A 22,982-nucleotide genomic window follows, 5' to 3' on the forward strand; every position below is an offset into this window, starting at 1 on the left:
TAAGCCTTTTAACTAAAATGAAGGACCATGAGACACAGGAATAGGTGAATGGCTCTAATGTATCCTAAAGTATAGCCAGACTTACCTCTGTCTGTGTGCTCTAGAGTGACCACAGAACTGAATGGGCAGAAGACAAATCACTCCTCTAAGGTCAGAGCTCACCTCCACCAAATCCCTGAATGTGATCTGTGACCCACCGAAACCATTAAAAACTATTGGATGGCTCTAGCCTATTTATCTCTCTGGCCTTAATCGCTGCCCACCAAGACCAATGGCATTTGCTTGTAGGACTCATAGAGATGTGCTTAACATTTCCTTTCTGGCTAGATTCCCTATTTCTGACTCCTTCTGGATATTCTTGGGCTGAAAATCTCCTAGAATTTGGTGTTCAATCAAAATTGCTGTAAGTATACATTTTCCGTTGACTTCCACCCTAAGTTGAAAGTGAGTACCTGGGACTAGATTGCTTGTTTCCCCTCTATGCCTCTGTCCTTAGTCACTAAGCTCACTTACCTGCCCCATCCTAGACTCTGAAGACGATATAGACCCTAAGTCAAGTGACCTGATCTATCCCAATTACTCAAGTCTCCGGTGGTTCAGTGACTTGGCAGCAAGCCTGCCCTGCTGATAATCCTGCTGTTCCTGTAAACTGCAGCCCTAATTATGGACTCTCTCTCCTATTTTATCGCTGTGCTAGTTGCTGTTTGTTTGGAGAATTGTTTTGTTTTAATATGTTTGCTGGTCAGTTCCTCATCTTTTTTTTTCTTTTTTAACCGAATCCCTGCCTTCTTCTGCTAGTTCAGTAGTTGGCTCCTTCCTTGTTCCCTCATGCTTGAATATTTTTCTAATTCCCCAGTTCCTCTGAGATTTGAATCCTAACTTTCAGAGACTGGAGTCCTGAATCCTAGTTCCCATAGCCATGTCTTTACTACCTTCTAACAAATTAATGCTTAAACAAGCAGCCACGGGTTGGAGAGTCATCAGGGTTCCCACTGTCCATCGCCAACCTGCGTGTCTTCCACATGCCAGGCACAGAAAAACTAAGGGCACCACAAGGAGCAAGACAGACAGAGCTCCTGGCTTCAGGGAGCTTACATTCTCATGTGGGAAGACCAATAATATATTAAATAAGCAAATACAATTCTAGGTGATGAGTGTTATGAACAAACATGCATGCTCCCTTGACCCTATGCCTACAGCTGATCCACTGTGATACCTCCAGCTTCTGTGCACTTCCTCCTGTGTCTGCCCACAAGAACATCCCTGGATATTCCCCTTGGGTAAAGCAGTTCCCAGCAAAAATCTTCATATAATCTGGGTTTAGAGCTTTTGACAATTAAATTGTAAAAACAATGACTAACACCGTTTAATGCCGGCTGGGAATCCTTGAGCAATAATGGGATCTCCCCTTTCATATGATCATAGGAATCTTTCCCTTGCCTGGGAAGCCCCAGCCTTCACACGTGCAACTCACAGGACTCCTATAACTTCCTCTTCCTTGTGACTGGGCTACTATTTGAAAAAAACAGTGGCTGCTTATTCACAGAATGCAAAAGAAAGGCATGGACAGAGCACACATCACCAATAAATGCAGCCTTTTAAAAAATATTTTTGATAGCAAATTCAAGTACCCGATTTAAAATTCAAAAGCTATGAAAGGGTATAGAGTAAAAAGTGAGACTCTTCTCCACCCTTTCTTCCCAATTATCCAGTTCTTCTACTCAGAGACAACCAGCTTTACCAGTTGCTTGTGTGTTCATCAGAGATATCATATGCATATATAAGCAAACACAGAGTTTTTTTACACAAATGGTAGTAGACATTGGTCTTTACCTTCCCTTTTCACCAAACAATGTATCTTAAAGTTTATTCCATACACATAAACCCACACCACCCTCTTTTAACAGGTGAATGGTATTTCAATGTATGGAGATACTGCAGTTTATTTAAAGTCTCCTATTAATGGACATCTAGACTGATTCTAATACTTTTTGCCTTTGCAAATAATGTTACAATTAACATTTCTGCAATACAGTCTTCTAAGAAGACGTACTCTAACCTGCAAATTCTATAACTCTGTTTTTAACTATCTAAATTTTGTACATTCGTAATTCTACTTACCAGTTTCCTTTTAAAACAACAGACGCTTGTATAGGTGAAGAGGATGCTGTAGTACACTTGAAATCCCAGGCTGAAAGAAAAATTTTAAAACTTCTGGGCAAGGCGAACTACAATGGAATGGCAGGTATGGTCCTTGTCAGGGTGGCAAAATGCCATCTGAGTATTAAGTGTTCACTGTTCTCAAAATTCCTACACTGGCCAAACATGGCTATAGCAGGGCAGTCGCACTATCTGTTTCAGGTAGAAAATCCATGACTTCATGACACTAGCATATTTAAAACCTTGCAATCCTGTCTCTCTGGTGGCCTCCTACAAATACTGGGGAAAAAACAGTCATGCTGCTGGTAAGGAATCTTGTGGTTACCCACCAAAAGAAAGAAGCCCTGAGATTGGTCAGCAGCACATTTCTTGTGTCCTCTAGTTTCCTTTCCCTAAGAACTCAGTACTAAAAAGGAACTCTAGCCAGTCACTGAAGCTTATAAGCAAGGATATATTTCAGCCCTCAGTGTCTGCCTTATACACAGCAGGTGCTTAGTAAATGGTTGTAATGTGGTAATGCTTGACGTTTCATGGGTTGTTGGAATTAACCAGAACTTCTCTAAAAGACATAAAAGAAACTGTGAATGAAACATCAGAATAGTCACCTGGTTATGCGTGTGAAGCTCTTCAACTAGAGGAAATCAGGTGCTGGCCAAAGAGACAGAGGCGAAGGTGCCTCCGGGGAACTGCTGATATTGCTTCAACTAAGGTAAGTGTTTTGGCAGAAATGGTAGAAGCCTGGGACATGAAAGCAGGAGACAGAACTCTCCTGCAACACCAAGTGTAGCCATGGGGTCCACACGTTTTCAATGAGAAAACTCCTAAGGACACCACCGGGAAACCTCTAAATAGAACTAAAAGCAGTTGCCAGGAGGTGTGCACCTGAGGGTGACCACCTGAAGCCCTGGGAGGTCTTAGATAAGGTGACAAGGTAATTGGAAGTTCTGGACTAAGGCAGCCAAGGTGAGATGTGAGGAGGATCTGAAACTCTACCTTTTTAGGCTCAAATGTGAATCTAGGTGTGTGGAAGTCTACCTAAGAGCCATATTTTGGAAGGTAGGACTGCTGCCTTTGTGACCATCCTCCCTCTAGCTGCTCTTTCCAAAGCATTTGCTTTTTACTAGTGAGTCTATTCCAAGATTTTGCCTACTCTGAAGCCACAGCCACTAGAGTTCTTTAATTATGTGCAATTCCAAGTCTCAATCCAAGGTCCAGACTTAACTTTGTAACCAAAAAAGATTCAGCTATCCAGAATCAATAATAGCTAAAGTGCCATATTTGCCTAATGCCTGTTTTGAAGTCTACTATCAGATGTTCAGAATTTGATCCTCAATTTTGCAATGATCTCTAAGTTTCTTTTCATTATCCTAACATCCTCTGAACCCATGAAAATTCTTCCCAATATATTCATTATCTCTCTCTCTCTCTCTCTCTAAGTAAATATAATTTGGGGGTAAAAAGAGAATTTGAGTGGAATTCCCTAATGCCTATTTAATACTGAGTCATATAAACATTTTATGTTTATTTGAAATTTTCTTTCCACTCTGGTTTATTAAAGATGAACAGCCATGCCTGGTTATTGTTATCATAGTGAAAATTTTAAATTTTCATACTGACGCTCTCAATAGTAGATAATGAATACTCTCATTTACTGAACTATCTGCCTTTTTGAGATAGGACTATAAAATATTTCCACATGCATATCCTGCTGTTATCTCAAATACATGCCTAAAACCAAACTATTCTGAACGTTTTTAAAAGTAGTTTCTGTACCCATACACTGCCCTTTTTTTCCATTAGTAATGCTACAGGTTTCACATTCACACCCATGAAGTCATTTTAGACTTCTTCCTTTTCTTAAGTCCATCTCCACTAAGTGCACTCAATCATTCACAAAGCCTCTATGATTTGTATACCACAGTGTCTCACTAGCCCATTTCTTCTTCTCCCTCTCTCACTGTCCACTTCATGATTTCAGGTCAATTCTCCCATATTAGCCTGCAAACTTGTTTCCCTCCATTTTCCAAACCATCCGGTGACCATCACAATATTGGTATTCCTCTAATGGGACATTATCACTTTCTGACCAAAATCCTTCCAGATTCCCTACTGGTACACAGACTACATGGAGCCAAATTCTCTCTTTCTCTCTCTTGCTCTCTCACTCTGTGCATGAGTGAGAGTGTATTCCTTGCTTGTTTTGCAAATCTCTGTAATTTTGTCCTACTTTTCCTTTCCAGCTGTTTGTTATCCTGTTCCCCAAATTTCCCTGGCACTCTTCGTATATGTTATCAATTCTATGAATATGTGCTTCCTTATCCTCTCCACTTATCAAAATACTACTCATTCATCACAATCCAGCTCAAATCTCCCCTTTTTGAAACCCCGACTCATCTTCTATGTAAGTGTTCCTAACCACCCCAACCTAAAGTGATTCCTCTGTCTTCTGATACCTCATGGCATTTATTACCTATACTCACATTTGACACCTATAAATTATCTTCTCTTCTTAGTTTTCTTTTAATTTTTCATGTGTTTTTATTTCTCCAAATAAATAGTAAAGTAATAAGGGCAGTTACTGTATCTTATTCACATAATGGGTCCTGATTCTAGAGTCAAACTGACTGCATTTTAGCCCCTGCACTGTTATTTACTGACTATAATCTTGGTCTTAGTTGTCTCGTCTGTGAAATGGAAATAGTGATAGGTATTTCCTTATAGGGGTTTTGTGGGCATTATATGAGACAACGCATGCAAAGTGCTTAGAATAGTATCTGGAACATGGTAAGCATTCATTAAATGTTAGTTATTATAACTATTACTCATCTCTTTTACCTTGATTTTTAACCAAGCTTAATCAATGGAGTTCAGCTGAGTCAACTGTGGGATACAAGGTAAGAGGTAGACTGTGTGGGCAGTATACTGCGGAGTGGAGGAACTTCCTGGCATCACTAAAGCTGTGCCATAGATGCTGTCACTTATCGTCAAACAGCCAGTCTCGTTCTAAGTCCCTGCTAAGTCCCTTAGAGATCCTAAGATTAAGGGCCTCTAACTCTGCTCCAGAGACCTCCAAGATTTTGGCACAGTGTAAAGGGGCTGCTTTCCCAGCCCCTACTTTCCTGCCAATAAAATCTGACCCGGCTGCAGACAGCAGGCTACCAATCTTCCTAAGGGTCTTCAGGGTGGTATGAAAAAATGTGGACCTGGCCGGGCACAGTGGCTCACGCCTGTAATCCCAGCACTTTGAGAGGCCAAGGAAGATGGATCACTAGAGGCCAGGAGTTTGAGACCAGCCTGGGCACATGGGGAAAACCTGTCTCTACTAAAAATACAAAAACTAGCCAGATGTGGTGACACACACCTGTAATCCCAGCTACTGGGGAGGCTGAGGCAGGAGAATCGCTTGAACCCAGGAGGCAGAGGTTGCAGTGAGCTGAGGTCGCACCACTGCACTCCAGCCTGGGCGACAGGGTCAGACTCTACATTAAAAAAAAGTGTGCACCACAGAACCAGAGAAGGCAGCCTACCTGCCTACCTGCAATTTTATTTAATCGGCTTCATGACTGGCCTACTGACGTGGAAAACAGGCTCAGTAAGACACTCTCCTTTCATCTCACAGGCAGAGTCAGGATGCTCAGGTGCACCAGCCAGTAGGATACTCTCAGCTGGGACCCCAACATCAACAGCTAAAGAGCAACTGATGCTGGCCAAAAAGATGGGGACATCTGTGCTGCTCAACTGAGCCATAAAGGCCTATATTTGGTAGAGAATATTAAACTGAAAATTATCAAGTTTGAACCCCAATAAGCATCATGAATATCACTACCATTAGGCCGTCCAAGCAAATTCAACAGATCCAGGCTTAAACCATATATATGCCCTACTGAAAACAACTCAGAGGCAAAACTAATTTTATGAAAGGTGAAAAGTTGATCAAAGGCATGAATCGTGGTCCAGTGAAACAAATGCGTCCTTTAGATGTAACAGACCTGAATACCTCACATTCAAGCTGTGTAACTGCAGGTAAATTTTCTAACCTCGATTTTCTGATGGATAAAGGGGTTTCTAATACCCAGCTCACATGGCTGTGGTGACAAACGGGACAGTGGATTTAAAGCAGGCTATTTGGCCCGTGGCACATGGTAGGGGCACAACCCATTCAGTGTCCCTCCCTCTCACTCCAGAAGCAGACTCATCCTGCCCTAGGCTGCTCGTAATGATTCCAAGGACAGGCGAATAAGGTTATTTGAACATTTCTGAAACATTGACTTAGTTTGTGCTGGGTGTTGTACGATTCACAGAAGTAGAAAGGCTCTCTGCTCCCGGTGCTTTTCAGCCTGCGATTCAGGCGCCCACCTCTGTGCAAAGGGCTGTTTCCTTCCGATCTCCTGAAAGAGATCTGGATGTATCTTGGGTTCAACCTCGATTTTGAAACGATTGCCATTTCCATCAAAGCCAATTTCCTTGCTGAAAGAAGTCCTATCCCTGGGTGAAATCCCAACAGCTTCATTTGTTTAAATTCTTTTACTGGCCTTGCTAATGCAGGGTGTGGTTTTTCCTCATCACGGAATATTGATAAGTAAACAACTACGGGGAACCTGCCCTAAGAAGGCGGCCCGTCGATCTCCTTGACTGCCCGGGACATGATCAGTGTTACTGCTGGGTGGAGAAGGTGTCGCCGAGCGGAAAGGCGCCGTCCTGCACCAGGTCGGGGGAGCGGCGCGGGGAGGTCGGGACCGCTGGGTTGGGCCGGGGCAGGGAATAGGCGCGAGGGGAGGCGGCGCGGGAACCTCGGGCAGCCCCAGCGGCTGGGTCGAGCCCGACAGGTTCCAGCAGCTCCCCTCACCCCTCTCCACGCCTCTCGGGTTTTCCCCTTGGCTCAGGGTTTCCTGTTTCAGTTCTCGGCGTTCTCCAGCAGCAGGTGCTGGTTTGCCAACCTCGGCTCCAGAGGCGGCGACGGAGGAGAAGGAAAAGAGGGAAGGGGAGGAGGAAGCGGCGCGGCTGCGGTGGCTGCGGGCGGGCGGGCGGGCGGGCGGGCGAGGAGCGCGGAGCGAGGCGGCGGAGCCGGGTTCGCTCTCGCCCGCGGAGCAGCGGCACGGACGAAGGGCAGGGCCGAGCCGAGCCGAGCGCTCGGGCGCGCCCGAGCCGGGGCCCTGGCGTGCGGCCAGCTGTCCGGGCGGGAGGCATGAGGGAGCCTCGCGCTCGCCCCGCGCCCTAGCGGCGGCCGCGGCAGCCCAGGGCTGAGGCGAGAGGCGGCCGCCTGCCGGAGGGCCCCGGGGCTGCCCCAGCTCCAGGGCATGTAGTGATGGCTGCGGAGAAGAGAATGCAAGTAGGTTGAGCAACAGATTCGAGTGCGCGCGCGTTGGGGCTGTGAGTTGTGCAACCCGGGGAGGGGGCGCCGGGGCTGCGGCCCGCGGAGAGGGCGCGCGGGCGGGCGCGGCTTGGCGGGGGAGGGCCGAGGTGGCCGCTGTCTCCGCGGGCCCCGCCGCCCGCTCGCCGCTTTCTCGCGGGGCTGGCTATGCCGGGTGGCGGCTCCCAGGTTTGTCCTCGGGAAGGGGGTGGGGGGCGCGGACCGCGGCGAGAGCGGTCCTGGGGTAGCCGGTCGTGGGGAGGGCCGCGGGGCCGCGCCCGGGCGCCGGGCGGAGGGTGCCGGGGCCGCAGCGACCTCGCCGTGTGATCTCCAGGCCCGGGCGGGTCGGGCTCCGGAGGTCGAGTCACCGAGCTCCCGTCGCTCAGGTGGGGCCGAGCGGAAAGCCCGGCGCATCCTCCCCTCGGGCAACGCCGTCCCCGCCGGGATTTCGGGCGAGGTGAGGCCGGGCTCCCCGGCCCCGCGGCCTAAGGCACCGGTCCCCGCCCGCCCGGGGGCATAGATCGCGAACATGGAGGCGGGCTCGGGCGCCGCGGATGGAAACGGACACACTGCGCTGCCCCAGCGGCTCAGACTCGCGCGCGCTCGTGGGGCGAGACATCACTTGGCATCTCGGATCCAGCCCTGGCCGTTCGCTTAACTATCCATCCCTCCATCCAGATCGCCAGCAACCCCAGGCCGGGCGTCACGAAAGCCCCTCACTCCCCCCTCGTCCCTCCTTCACCCCCAGGCTCCAGTCCAGATCCCTTTTACACGCTGCGTTCATTTTAGCTCGGCTGTTCACATTTTTAACTCCGTATTAAGAAGTGTTACAAATATAACTTGGAGAAATGAATCCCGCTTTTCTTCCCTAAGCTGTCTCATTTCAAGTCCTTAAAAACAGCCCTAACATCCAAGTACTGATTACTCTGTCTGGGGTTCTTGCCATTTGGTTATCCGTTAACAATCTCGGTTTGTGTTCGCTGTTTTGTGATAAAGAGATGAAAGACGAATCCAGATTTAGGAAAAGTTTTCCTATTGGTTGACAAGACTGTATTGGAGTATCCCAGGCCCATCAGGCGCTTATTGATTCAGACTTTTTTAAAACCATTTTAGAATAGATGCAGAGATAATTGGAGCTAAGTATTGTATGTTTAGAAATTTGGCAACGTTGTTCAGTTTTTCACTTGTTACGTGCTTGAGTTTTTCCACTTTTAAAATGCATATTATAAACGGAAAACGAGATAAACCTCAAACACAATTTTTGACTTTTCAAGAACCACAAGAAGTCATAAATACAGTGTGTTATAAATGTTTTTGTCTTAATGGACTTAGGATTTAGAGGGTATGACTTCCATTCATTTAATCACATGTACAATTAATTTTAGTAGCAGTTTCTTAATTTTAGGGTTCTCTGGTGTTTGACTACATGATAGCTTCATCAAACATTGGTAAAATTAATCTTAGTGTGATAAGCCCAGGAAGATGCCTATTTCGGACTTGACCCCCTGTTCACCTGTTTTCTTCAACAATTTGGCATGCTTATTTCCAGTTACCTAAATCTGTCTACTGACTGGATGGTACCATAAAAATAGAATGGCCTGTTGACTATGTACCCATAGTTCAAAATGTTTTAATATTTTTACATGAAAGAGTCTATCTTACTTCCAAAGTAAGTTACAAGATTCTACTTCTAGTATTTGGTCACCATAAAAGTACTTAAACATTATAACCAAAGTAAAATGAACTTTTAAATAAACAACAACAAAGTGACTGGCGTTTTTTAGCCTTTATTTAATAAGGGAAGTCTAACGGAACTATTTTAGTATAATGGGAAATATTAAAGGATAGGAAACAGAAACTTGGAATGTTTCTATACTGATGGGAGTTTTTATTAGTCACTTCCTTTTACTAAATTTTTGTTTTAATGACCAGACGATATAAAAATACCCTATTTTATATTATGGGCTTCTCTGGAGCTAGGTTTTCATGGGTTACCAACGTCTGCAAAATCGGATCCCAAGTTGTTAATAGAAATTTTATGTTGAAAACATTTTTCTCATTCTACAACTAGGTCTTCATTCCAGCAGACCACAGTGGTTGCTACATTAATTTTAATTACTATCACAAATGTAAAAATGTTGCTGTTATAACTTCTTAGTGTGTTTCATTGTTTTTGTACATAAATTTAGGATTCTTTAATTCTGATTTGATAGCATTTTTAAAGAAACAAACAAGATATTAAGTAGGGAATGTTTTTATCTTTTTACTGTTGGAACGTAGAATAACACTAATCTGCAGTTATTGCTCATTTGAAACTGGCATGCTTCTGTTCTCTCTGCAAATAATTACTTATTATCACTCTAGCTGCTGTGTAAGGCCCCCGACCTCTAAAAGGATAGATTATGAACGAACATAATGCTATGTGGAAAGTACTAAGTTCCGTGAAAAAAGAAGTGAGAAATTCAGGTACTGGGGAGTGCCTCAAAGGTAGGATTTGAGTAGGTAGAGCTGGTTGGGAGTCATTTCCAAATGAGTCAGTGAACCCTGGCAGGAAAGCAGGGAGTGGGCGGTCCAGTATGTGGCGCATGGGGCAGATGATAGGAGTAGTGAGTGGGTAAGTTGGCAAATAGAGTTTTGGAGTATAGTTTTTATTAGAGCAATATTAAGTAAATAAGATGGTCAGTGAATAATGAAAATTAATTCAATCAGGATTCCAAATTTAAGCCTAAAATATTGAGATTCCGGGGTTTGATCGTAAATCTACCAAATGTTCTAAAAAAGCTTCTTGTGTTTTAAGTGCTAATATGCCTCATGGACCTGCAGCATATGAAATCTCATGACTTTACAAAGTGAAAATGTGTGAAGATTCAACAAAACACATGTTATAATCTCTGCTGCTGTTTTGCAATTAATAGTTCAGAGAAAGGATGATCAATCAAGAATGTGATTTTTTAAGAAAGATCTATTTCACCCCAGAATAGATCTCTAATTTCTTGGTGATTCAAGATTTGTTTAAAATTTTTGTAGGATTAGTGTGTAAATTAAATGCCTGACATATAGTAATTTTTGGCATCTGATAGTATAAAGATAACTGCAGATATGTGTTGTGGCGGCATCAATTCTCTACTGTTGTTTTGGTTTTTATAGGTGACATAGTAATAGTCACGTTTGTACACTGATGTGCCAGACAACATGCTAAGTCTACATGCATTACCTCATTTAACCCTTGAACACCTTTATGCATTGCTTCTATTATCCCCAGTCTATAGATGCGGAAGCAGAGACACTGAGTTTGAGTAACTTGCCCAAAGTCATATAGCTAGTAAGTTGCAGAAAGGAGTTCAGACCCAGGCAGTCTGACTTTATAACCCATGATCTTAACCACTGTGCAAGTTCTGCCTCGATAGGATTCTGTTTTTAGTTTGTTCTCTAAAAAGTGTGTCATCATGTATGTTGTTTTGTTGACATACACCATTTGAAAATTAAGTGATGCATAGTGAGTATGTAAGACGAGAAGCCTTTCCTCTGCATAGTACGACAATAGTAGGACAATACAGAAATCCTGTCTGGCCAGGTAAGTTGAAGGCAAGGACCATGTCTTTTTGCCAGGCTGCTTGAGTTCACTAAAGAGACAAATCAAAAGACTCCAGTTTCAGTCCAGCATGGCAAATGATGTAACAGCAGTGTAGTTCACAAAAAGGAGCACTTTTCAGTGAAAGCAACAAACATTCTTAATGAGTAATATTTTTTATTGATTTTTATAACTTTTCTCAGACTATAGAAATGTAATGTGCTTACTGTGGAATAAATTAGAAAATATAGAGAGGTATAAAGAATTTTTAAAACACCTGTAATCCCATAATCCAGAGAGAACTCATTTAACATTATGGCAAATTTCTCTCTGTTTAATTATTCTTAGCATCATCAGAGGATTGTTTTACTTTCTTAAGGGAAAATGGAAACTAATTGCACCTAAAGTATAATGTACACGGTTTTACATTACAACACTGACAATAATTCTTATGCCCAGTAATGTAGCCTGAAGCAGAGCTCATAAGCAGATACCTGAACATTCAAAGCATTCTGCCTTTAAGATAAGTATCCCATCTCTTAGGGTGGATATGGAATAAGTAGAAAATCCCATGGTCTTCCTGCTTACCTGGAACATTTTAAACTATCTTCCGTCACCTTTTGCCTGGGTCACACCTTATTCAGCCCTCAGCTTAGATATCACTTGGTTTACTGCATTGTGGTTTAAGTTTGAGAACGCTATGAAACATTTATTGTGCCAAGTATTGTTCTAAGTGCTATACATGTATTAATGCATTTAATGCTTACTACCTGCTTATGAAGAGGTATTTCAGTACCTCTTTTTTCAGATGAGAATACCGAACCACAATGTGGTTAAATAACTTACCCGAGTTCCCACAATTAATAATAGCAGAATGAGGGTTCCAATTAATTTAGCCAGACTAAGTCCCTGTTAAAACAAATACAGTCATGCACTGCATAATCATGTTTTAGTTAAAAACAGACTGCATATATGACAGTGGTGCATAAGATTATAATAGAGCTGAAAAGTTCCTGTCGCCTAGTGATGTCATAGCCATCTCCTGATGTCATAGCACAAGGCATTACTCATGTTTGTGGTGGTGCTGGTGTAAACAAACCTACGGTGCTGCTGATGGTAGAAAGATAATGAACGATTATGTTACTGGGTTATTTATTTACTATACTATACTTTTTATTGTTATTTTAGAGTGTACTCCTTCTACTTATACGAAAAAAAGTTAACTGTAAAACAGCTTCAGGCAGGTCTATCAGGAGCTATTTCAGAAGGCGGCATTATCATAGGAGGTGACAGTGCCGTGCCTGTTACCGCCCCTGAAGACCTTCCAGTGGGACAAAATGTAGAGGTGAAAAGCAGTGATCTTGGTGATCCTGACCCTGTGTAGACCTAGGCTAATGTATGTGTTTGTGTCTTCATTTTAAATGAAGTTTAAAAAGTAAAAAATTTTCTAGATAGAAAAAAGCTTATAGAATAAGGATTTAAAGAAAGAAGATATTTTTGTATAGCTGTACAATGTGTTTCTGTCTTAAGCCAAGTGTTATTATAAAACAGTCCAAAAGTTAAAAAATGAAAAAGTTTATAAAGTAAAAAAGTTACAGTAAGAGTAATTTATTGAAGAAAGAAAAATTTTTCGATAAACGTAGGGTAGCCTAAGTGTAGAGTGTTTATGAAATCTACAGTAATGTACACTAATATCCTAGGCCTTCACATTCACTCACCACTCACTCACTGACTTATCCAGAGCAACTTCTAGTCTTACAAGCTTCATTCATGGTAAGTGCCCTATATAGGTGTACCATTTTTATCTTATAGACTGCATTTTTACTCTACCTTTTCTATGCTTAGATACACAAAGACTTATTGTGTTACAGTTGCCTACAGTGTTTAGTACAGTAATATGCTGTACAGGTTGGTAGCCCCAGAGCCATAGGCTATACCATATAGCCTAGGAGTGTAGTAGGCTGTATAGCCATCTAGAGGTTTGTGTAAGTATACTCTGTGATGTTTGCACAAAGAGGAAATAGCCTAAGGATGCATTTCTCAGAACATAACTTTGTCAAGTGACACATGACTGTATTAAAGTCTGTGTAACCTAATACGTGTCAATAGATTTGTCTAGTATTGTGAGGTTTAAGCAAAATAATGAAGTCATCTTTCTTAGGAGTTTGGTTCTAAAAGGATACATCTTTTTCCTGTATAATTGGAATTATATTACTTGTAGAACTTGATATCCTACATTCGCTCTCTCATTTAACATACACTAAGGATTTTCTCATGACATTTAAAAATATTTCTAACGTTGTGTTATTTAATCATTCTACTATTTCAGTTAGACATGTATTTTTTCCCAGTATTTTAATATTATAATGCTTTAGTTGACTAGCCCAGTGAAATTCCTTTTTCTGCATCTGTGTTCTTAGGATGGAGTCCTAGAAATAGTGATAAAACAGAATAAACTTGAAGGTTTTTTAATGCCAAAAAGCTTTTCAGAAAAGTTATATTGATATGTATAACCATTAACATAGAGTCAGAGTACTGATTTCATCCCACGTTTGAGCCACTAAGTATTAACTTTGAAAGTGCTTTATTTCAAAGTTTGATGATGAGCATTAATATCTCATTTTAATGCTGACTTTTCTACTTATATTTTAAATTATTAAGGGAGTACAAGCTGGTTAAGAAAAGCAAAGTACCGAGAAAATGAAAGCCACCTAAAATCTCCTTACCGAGAAATAACTTCAGGTTAATATTTTGATATATATTTACCCAATTATTTTTTTTATTCCTGTAGTTATACTTTACAGAATTTGTACATGAATTTTTAAGTAAAAACATATCACAATTACAAAAATCAGCTGGGTGTGGTGGCATGTGCCTGTAAAACCAACTACTCGGAAGGCTGTGGCAGGAGAACTGCTTGAACCCAGGAGGCAGAGGTTGCAATGAGCTGAGATTGTGCCACCGCACTCCAGCCTGGGTGACAAAGCAAGACTCCATCTCAAAAAAAAAAAAAAAAAAAAAAAAATCACAAACATTTCCTAATCCCCCAGTCCTACACAAAAGTAATTGGTAATTGCTTACTTCCCTGTGTTTCCAAAATACTTTTTTTCCCATAACACTTGCATATTAGATGATAGTTAACTCTTCATTTCTTTTCTGCTTTCTGTCTCTGCTATTCATCTGTCAATGGAGAAAATACTACCTACAGATTAGTCATAAGAATTAACTGATAGTACAAAATGATAATGATAGTACACCATACCGTACCTAGGATTTTTACCTTGTTAGTAGTCTTTAGGCTCCCTGAGGACAAGGACTCTGAGTCACATTATTTTATCCTGATTCTTCTACAGAGTTTGGCATATAGTAAATACTTCATGAATGTGTTTTTATTATTAAAAGCTATATGGTACTTTTTTTTTTTTTTTTGATACAGGGTCTCTCTATGTTGCCCAGGCCAGTCTCGAACTCCTGGGCTCAAGTGATCACCCGCCTCCACTTCCCAAAGTGCTGGGATTACAGGCGTGAGCCACTATGCCCAGCAAAAAGCAATGTAGTACTTTAAATGAATCTGCTGGTAAGTGGGTATGATAAACAAAAGGAAGTACAGGCATACCTCATTTTATTGCACTTCACAGTCATTGCTTTTTGGTTCTTTTTTTGTTTTTTTTTTTTTTTTTACAAATGAAGATTTGTGGCAACCATAGGTCAAGCAAGTCTGTCTGCGCCATTTTTCCAATAGCATTTGCTCCCTTTGTGTTGCTGGGTCACGTCGTGGTAGTTCTTGCAATATTTCAAACTTTTTCATTTTTATTTTATCTGTTATGGTGATCTATGTTCTGTAATCTGTGATGTCACTACTGTAATTTGGGGGGGTGCCAATAGAAGATGGTAAACTTAATCGAGCAGTGTTTTGTGTGTTCTGAGTGCTCCATCGACCAGCCGTTGCCCTGTTTTTCTTCCTCTTCTCAGCCCCACTATTCTCTGAGACACAATAATATTGAGATTAGGCCAATGAATAACTCTGTAATGGCCTTAAGTGTTCAAGTGAAAGGAAGATTCAGGTTCTCTCACTTTACTTCAAAAGCTGGAAATGATTTAGCTTGGGGAGAAAGGCATGTGAAAGCCAAGCTAGGCCAAGAGGTAGGCCTCTTGCAACAAACAGCCAAGTTGTGAATGCAAAGGAAACGTTTGAGGAGATTAAAAGTGCTACTCCAGTGAACACACAAATGAAAAGAAAGGGAAACAGCCTTATTGTTGATACGGAGAAAGTATCAGCTATACTTTCTCTGTATTGCTGGTGATGGTCTGGATAGACAATCAAGCCAGCCACAACATTCCCTTAAGCCAAAGCCTATTCCAGAGAAAGGCATTAACTCTCCCTAGTTCTATGAAGGCTAAGAGAGGCGAGGAAGCTGCAGAAAAAAAGTTCAAAGCTAGCAGAGGCTGGTTCGTGAAGTTTAAGGAAAAAAGCAAGAGTGTTAGGTGAAGCAGCAAGTTATCCAGCTCTAGCCAAGATAATTGATGAAGGTGACTACACTAAACAGATTTTTCTATAGACTAAACAGCTTTATATTGGAAGAAAATGCCATCTAAGACTTTTATAGCTAGAGAGGAGAGGACAATGTCTGACTGCAAGGACAGGCTGAAGGACAAGCTGACTCTCTAAGGGACAAATGCAGCTGGTGACTTTGAGTTCAGTGTTCATCTACCATTTCGAAAAATCCTAAGGCCCTTGGGAATTAATGCTATTTTTTTTTTTTTTTTTGAGAGACAGTCTTGCTCTGTCGCCCAGGCTGGAATGCAGTGGTGCGATCTCAGCTCACTGCAACCTCTGCCTCCCGGGTTCAAGCGATTCTCCTGCTTCAGCCTCCTGAGCAGCTGGGACTACAGGCCCGCGCCACCACGTCCAGCTAATTTTTGTATTTTTTTAGTAGAGACGGGGTTTCACCATATTGGCCAGGCTAGCCTTGAACTCCTGACCTCATGTTCCACCCACTTTGGCCTCCCAAAGTGCTGGAGGACTAAAAGCGTGAGCCACCTCGCCCAGCCCAATGCTATTAATTAAATCTACTATGCCTGTGCTCTATAAGTGGAACAACAAAGCTTGGATCAGTTTACATCAGTTTACAGCATGCTTTACTGAACATTTTAAGCCCACTGTTGAGACTTACTGCTCAGAAAAAAAGATTCCCTTCAAAATATGTAATATTACTATTCATTGACAGGGTACCACCAAGAACTCTGATGGAGATTTACAAGGAGATTAATGTTGTTTTCATGCCTACTAACAAAATATCCATTCTGGCAGTCCAGGGATCAAGGAATAATTTTGACTTGCAAGTCTTATTATTTAAGAAATATATTTTGTTAAGGTTACAGCTGCCGTAGATAGCGATTGATTCCTCTGATGGATCTGGGCAAAATACACTGAAAACCTTCTGGAAAGGATTTACCATACTAGATGCCATCAGGAATATTTGTGATTCATGGGAAGAGGTCAAAATAGCATCAATAATAGGAATTTGGAAGAAGTTGACTCTAACCCTCATGGATGACTTTGAGGGCTTCAAGACTTCAATGGAGGAAATCACTGCAAATGTGGAACAGATAGCAAGAGAACTAGAATTAGAAGTGGAGCCTAAAGATGTGACTGAACTGCTGCAATCTCATGATAAAACTTGAACAGATGAGGAGTTGTGTCTTCTGGATAAGCAAAGACAGTGGTTTCTTAATTTGGAATCTGCTGGTGAAGATGCCGTGAACCATTGTGGAAACGACAACAAAGAGGATTTCAAAACTTCAACCTAGTTGACAAAGCAGTGGCAAGGTTTGAGAGCATTGACTCCAACCTTGTAAGAAGTTCTGTGGGTAAAATGCTATCAAACAGCGTTGCATGCTACAGAGAAATCTTTCATGGAAGGAAGGGGAAATCAATACAGCAAATTTCATTATCATCTTATATTGAGAAATTGCCACAGCCACCCCATCCTTCAGCAACCACCACCCTGATAAGTCAGCAGCCATCAACGTTGAGGCAAGACCTTTCACCAGCAAAAGGAATATGACTCACTGAAGGCTCAGATAATCATTAGAATTTTGTGGCAATAAACTGATTTTAATTAAGGCATGTACATTTTTTTTAGACATAATGCTATTACACATTTAAGAGACTATAGAATAGTGCAAACATAACTTTTATATTCACTGGGAAACCAGAAAATTTGCATCACTTGCCCTATTGTGATATTCACTTTACCATTACATTCACTTTATTACAGCAGTCTGGAACCAAAACCACAATATTTCCAAGGTATGCCTATGGATGAGTAAGAGATGGTTACAATAATACATGCCAAGCAGATAGAATTGATACCCAAACATTTAAAATTTAACTTGGAATGCGTTGTGTGATTTCTTGAGGGGCAATACACATTTGCCTTTGAAGAATATAATTAACCTTATTTACTTCTCTTAGTAAAATATTATAAAAGTGAATCTTCCAAAAAGGTAGTCTTTAAAGTTTTCAAGAGCAAAACATTTTAACTATTTTAAATGGAAGAATTTATACACATGTATATTTTTCTTCTTTCAAATAATATGTAGCCTATGATTTCACTTATTATGAAAGATAATAGTAGCTAACATTTATTGGTACTAACTTTATGCCAGGTCCAATATTGAGAGCTTTGCTTAAATTATTTAATTTAGTTTTGCAACTGTATTGGGTATGTACTGTTTTGCTTATCTTCCAGGTAATGGAATTGATGCCTGGAGATGTTAAGTAGCTTGGCCCAAGTTATTGAGGTTTTTTTTGGTTTTTTTTTTGAGACAGAGTCTCGCTCTGTTGCCCAGGCTGGAGTGCAGTGGTGCGAACTCGGCTCACTGCAAGCTCCACCTCTCGGGTTCATGCCACTCTCCTGTCTCAGCCTCCCCAGTAGCTGGGACTACAGGCGCCCGCCACCACACCCAGCTAATTTTTGTATTTTATTAGAGATGGGGTTTCACCATGTTAGCCAGCATGGTCTCCATCTCCTGACCTCGTGATCCGCCCGCCTTGGCCTCCCAAAGTGCTGGGATTACAGGCGTGAGCCACCGCACCTGGCAGTTACTGAGATTTCTAATTTATCCTAAGTGGCATAGCAATACTTGTTATGCTTTTTGTTTGCTTTAGATGTTAGGGGGCAGCAGGAACCAATTCTTTTTTTTTTTTTTTTTTTGAGAATATCATAAGATTGCAGCAGTTCAGTCATATCTTTAGGCTCCACTTCTAATCTGTTACCCAGGCTGGAGTGCAGTGGTGCAATCTTGGGTCACTGCAACATCTGCCTCCCGGGGCAGATGTTCCCAGCACAATTTTCGTGCCTCAACCTCTCGGGTAGCTGGGTTATGGACCAGCTACCCGACAGGCATGCACCACCACACCCAACTAATTTTTGTATTTTTAGTAGAGACGAGGTTTTGCCTTGTTGGCCAGGCTGGTCTTGAACTCCTGACCTCACGTAATCCACTTTGGGATCATTTCAGCCTCCAAAGTGCTGGGATTAAGGGGTGAGCCACCGCACCTGGCCGGAACCAATTTATATGGATTCATGTTAGTGATTTGGGGTCTTGTCTCCTTGATGTTAGCTGTTCCTTGCTGACATGATCGTTCCCTCCCTGTAATTTGCAGGAGAGACTTACGCTGTGGATTGTGAACCTGGATGACAACATGCTAACATTATATATTAAATAAAAAATGTTCAGGCAGTAATTAAAAGCTGTAGGATACTCAGATAATCTAGGTTGAAGACCTGAAAGGCTACACAGTGTGGAGAGAGCAGGTGGGGCCTCTGAAATCAGGTAGACCTGGATTTAAATCCCAGCTCTGCCATTTACTGGTTGTGACCTTCAGCGAGAATCTCAATTTATCTTTGATTTGTTATCCATCAAACATGATCTACTTTGAAGAGTTGTTTTCAGTGATTCAAGATAATGAGTATAAAAGTGCTTGACACATAGAAGGCACTCAATATTCTGAAATGATTTAGCAGTGTCGTTGATTTGATTGAACAGAGATTTTGTTTTGCTTTTCTACTTACTCATTGGCTCTTAGTTGTGTTCTGAGTAATTGAAATAATCAGATACAAAATCAAGTTCACTTTTATTGCTTTTAATATGTCAGTTTATATTTTGGGTTTTTCAAAGAGATTGCAAATCTATTACTTTATGTCTTATAGGGTGAAGCTAAAATTAGTTTTTGTTCTTTGTTCTTAGTCATCTGTACTCATTTCCTATTCAAAATTATGTGGGCTTAATTTTATCCTTATTCCGTGATTTAATCTGTTTCAAATCTTGGCTTTTATTTCATAATTTATTTTTATTATGCACTCACAGGGAACAGTTTTCCCATATAGTTGAGGCTGTCTCCTCATTGTTGACTTACACTTTTAAAAAAATCTTTGGCATCATTTTCTTTGATGGCCTCATTGAGTTGATGATCTTATGTATTGGATACTTTATGAAATTTTGATGTAATTTTAAATGACTAGAACAGATATTAAATGAGCAAAAAATGTCTGTTTTAGGTTAAAATACATTATTTCTAGTTTTGCTAAGATAGAAAAGTGCCTTAAGTAACAAAAAAAATGGGCATAAAGTATGTTAAATCATGCATATGAAAAAATAGTTTCAAATGGGGGAAGTGTTTTCTAAACTACATTTCTATTACTTTGACTATTTCAGCTTATCTTTTAAGGTTAAATTTTGAGTTGTTTTAGCATTTTATTACATATGTGAAATATAGAAAATATAAAATGATAGTGAAAATCACCTATAATTCTTACCTAGAGATGACTTAAAATTTATAATTCTTTTTTTCATCTTTTAAAAAATCTATTAATCTTTATAAACACATTCTTTTTTAAAAGTATATGCATATATAGTTTTGTTTGGTTCTTGCTTTTCATTCAGTATAAGAGTCTTCCTGTGTCATAAACATCCTTTTAAGAGATTATTTTTATTAGCTGAATGGCATTCAACATATTTAACTGCTGTAATTTAATTATGTTTATATTGTTAAATATTTATTAAAATGTCACCAGTTTTTTAATTGTAATAACAGTGTGATAAATGTATATATAGGTCTGTTTAACATTATTGAATATATTTTTAACAAATTCCTAGATGTGGCCATGCAAACTGCCATCTAGAAAAGTTATACCAATTTGTATTTCTGTCAGCAATGTATGTGTCCATTTCTCTGCATCCATCACTGTTTCCCCACACAGCCTATTTATGTTCATTTGATAGATAAGAATGGGCATAACAGTGCTAAGAAGCTCATTTTGTACAGTCAGAGAGACGGAGATTGAGTTCCTGCTGTGACACTTGGGGGTTATGTATGTGATCTTGGGTAGGTTTCTTATAAAATGTCCCTAAGCTTCAGTTTCTTTCTTTGTAAAATGATGATAATAATACATATCGTGGTAATGTCATGGTAATGGTTGTAGAGATTATTTGATGGTATATATCGAAGCACTTAAATTCTTGAGAAATGTTAGCTATCATTTATTATGAATGTGATGTCTCCTCATCATATGCTATATTTTATACTTGGTAGTGGCTGATATAAAAGAAAGTTATTTGTTTTTATGTAATCATCTGGCTACCTTACTGAATAACCCTTTAATGTACTGTTAGATCAATTGCAGGACCTAGTTCCAACACTTTTCAGTTGAGTCTTGTGATTTTCAGGATCTATAATAATGACCCAATACTATCAGGGTTTTTTCAGTATTTCAATTCATACCTTTTTTCTTCTTGTCTTATTGCATTGGCTGAAATCAGAGAACAGTGTTGGTTAGTAGTAGGCATTCAGCCTTTTCTTTTCCAATTTTAATAGGACTTCTTGTTTTCTAACACAGGTATCTCCTGCTTATATACACATGTTCTGAAAATACCTATAATGGTCAAATGTGATAAACTTAAAAATAGACTTACATGCCCTAGAGGGATTCCCTTAAATTATTAAATCCCTAAGTATCTTTTGTGAAACATCTTCAACAATATATTTTCAGTATTTAAGACGTGGTCTGTTTTTGAATTGAACATATTGTTAATCAGTTTAAATCCAGGAAGGCTGAAATTTTAATGATTCTATCCTTGTGTCAGTGGTATAAATTTTGAGACCTATTTTTATCACTGTTGTTCGTTTTTTATGCCATATCTATAAAATATGAGTAAAGGTAAATGATACAGTGTGTACAAAACCATTTATTCAAATGAAGTCTTTTTTTTGTTTGTTTTTTTCTGAGACAGGATCTCACTCTGTCACTCAGGCTGGAGTACAATGGCATGATCTCAGCTCACGGAAGCTCTGTCTCCCAAATAGCTGGGACAACAGGCGCACACCACTATACCCAGCTAATTTTTCCTTTTTTTTTTTTTTTTTTAAGACGGAGTTTTGCTCTTGTTGCCTAGGCTGGAGTGCAATGGTGCAATCTTGGCTCACTGCAACCTCCACCTCCCGGGTTTAAGCAAATCTCCTGCCTCAGCCTCCTGAGTAGCTGGGATTACAGGCGCCCGCCACCACACCTGGCTAATTTTTGTATTTTTAGTAGAGACAGAGTTTCACCATGTTGGCCAGACTGGTCTCAAACTCCTGACCTCAGGTGATCCGCCCACCTTGGCCTCTCAATAAGTGCTGGGATTACAGGTGTGAGCCACTGCACCTGGCCAATTTTTCCATTTTTTGTAGAGACAGGGTTTTGCCATGTTGCCCAGGCTGGTCTTAAACTCCTGAGCTAAAGCAATCTGCCTGCCTTGGCCTCCTAAAGTGCTGTGATTACAGGTGTGAGCCACCATACCCAGCCTTTCAGAGACAGAGTGTCTCCCTGTCACCCTGGCTAGAGCACAGTGGCACGATAATGGCTCACTGCAGCCTCAACTTCCCGGGCTCAAGCTATCCTCTCACCTCAGCCTCCCGAGTAGCTGGGCCCACAGATGCGTGCCAACACACCTGGCTTTTTTTTGTTTTGTTTTGTTTTTGGTAGAGATGAGGTCTCAGTGTGTTACCAAAGCTGCTCTTGAACTCCTGGGCTCAAGCAATCCTCCTGCCTCAGCCTCCTAAAGTGTTGTGATTACTGGCATGAGCCACCATGCCTGGCCCTAATGGAGTCTTAAGATCATGAACTTCATGCCCTCTTTACCTGGCTCCTTAGATATCTTTGCAAGAGCACTGTTTGAAAGCTCCTGCTCTCTCAAAAAAGGTTCAGATAATTTACAAACACCAAAAATGACAGTGCTATTGAAATGGAGCTTTTCAGAGGCCGGCAGACAAACCACATATGTGATATCATGATAGCATGAGGTTTTTATTAAATAGTTTTTGTACTGAAGTCCTAATTTAGCATGTAAAAATGATTAAGTTTAGTGGCATATATACTACATGAAAATAAGGTATTCACAAATTTAGGTAATGTCTTCCTATTCTTAAGTTACTAAAATTTTGCTCCTGGACTCTTTTTCTACACTCTTCCAAAATAGTCCATCCAATACTGTATTTTAAAATACCATCCATGTGCTGATGACTACCATATTTATATCTCCGATCCTGACTTCTCTCTTGTACACTGCTGTCTTGTGGACAGCTCCACTTGGATAGCTATTGGTATCTGAAACTAAAATTATCTAAAACAGAATTTTTATCCCTCTAAATCTGTTCCTTTCTAAGTCTAAATGTTACTACCTTCTCAGCCGCTCAAATCAAAAATCTAGAAGTTCTTGATACTTCCTTCATCTTCCACACTGAATCCAGTTTAAGAGCTGTTAACCAATACATGCAACAAGTTGAATTAACAAAGTTGTTCAATATTAGGAAATCTGTTATCATAGAATAAAACCTACCTGGTTAATGTATAT

The 22,982-nt window shown here is 40.7% G+C and overlaps 2 protein-coding genes across 8 annotated transcripts in view; one reads left to right on the plus strand and one right to left on the minus strand.

The window, feature by feature from the left end:
- Positions 1-2,452, minus strand: part of LOC134807377 (uncharacterized) — a 348,735-nt gene extending 346,283 nt beyond the window's left edge. The window contains exon 1 of one of the 3 annotated variants that reach the window (XR_010147672.1): positions 2,122-2,452. The gene's annotated coding sequence lies outside the window, so the exon portion shown is untranslated. The remainder of the gene's footprint in view (positions 1-2,121) is intronic. The other 2 variants (XR_010147671.1, XM_063784495.1) reach the window with 2 other exon arrangements.
- A 102-nt stretch (positions 2,453-2,554) lies between these two features.
- Positions 2,555-22,982, plus strand: part of ZC3H12C (zinc finger CCCH-type containing 12C) — an 82,782-nt gene continuing 62,354 nt past the window's right edge. Inside the window, exon 1 of one of the 5 annotated variants that reach the window (XM_063784490.1) lies at positions 2,555-2,869. Coding sequence is in view for 3 of the 5 variants with exons in the window: in XM_016921957.4 (XP_016777446.1) it covers positions 7,466-7,489 (24 nt within the window). In the remaining 2 variants the exon portion in view is untranslated. Of the gene's footprint in view, positions 2,870-6,501; positions 6,868-7,315; positions 7,490-7,588; positions 7,700-12,143; positions 12,855-22,982 lie in introns of those variants that run through there. The other 4 variants (XM_009424130.5, XM_016921957.4, XM_009424129.5 and 1 more) reach the window with 4 other exon arrangements.

The sequence above is a fragment of the Pan troglodytes genome, chromosome 9 (genome assembly GCF_028858775.2).
Source record: "Pan troglodytes isolate AG18354 chromosome 9, NHGRI_mPanTro3-v2.0_pri, whole genome shotgun sequence".
Classification (NCBI taxonomy): domain Eukaryota; kingdom Metazoa; phylum Chordata; class Mammalia; order Primates; family Hominidae; genus Pan; species Pan troglodytes.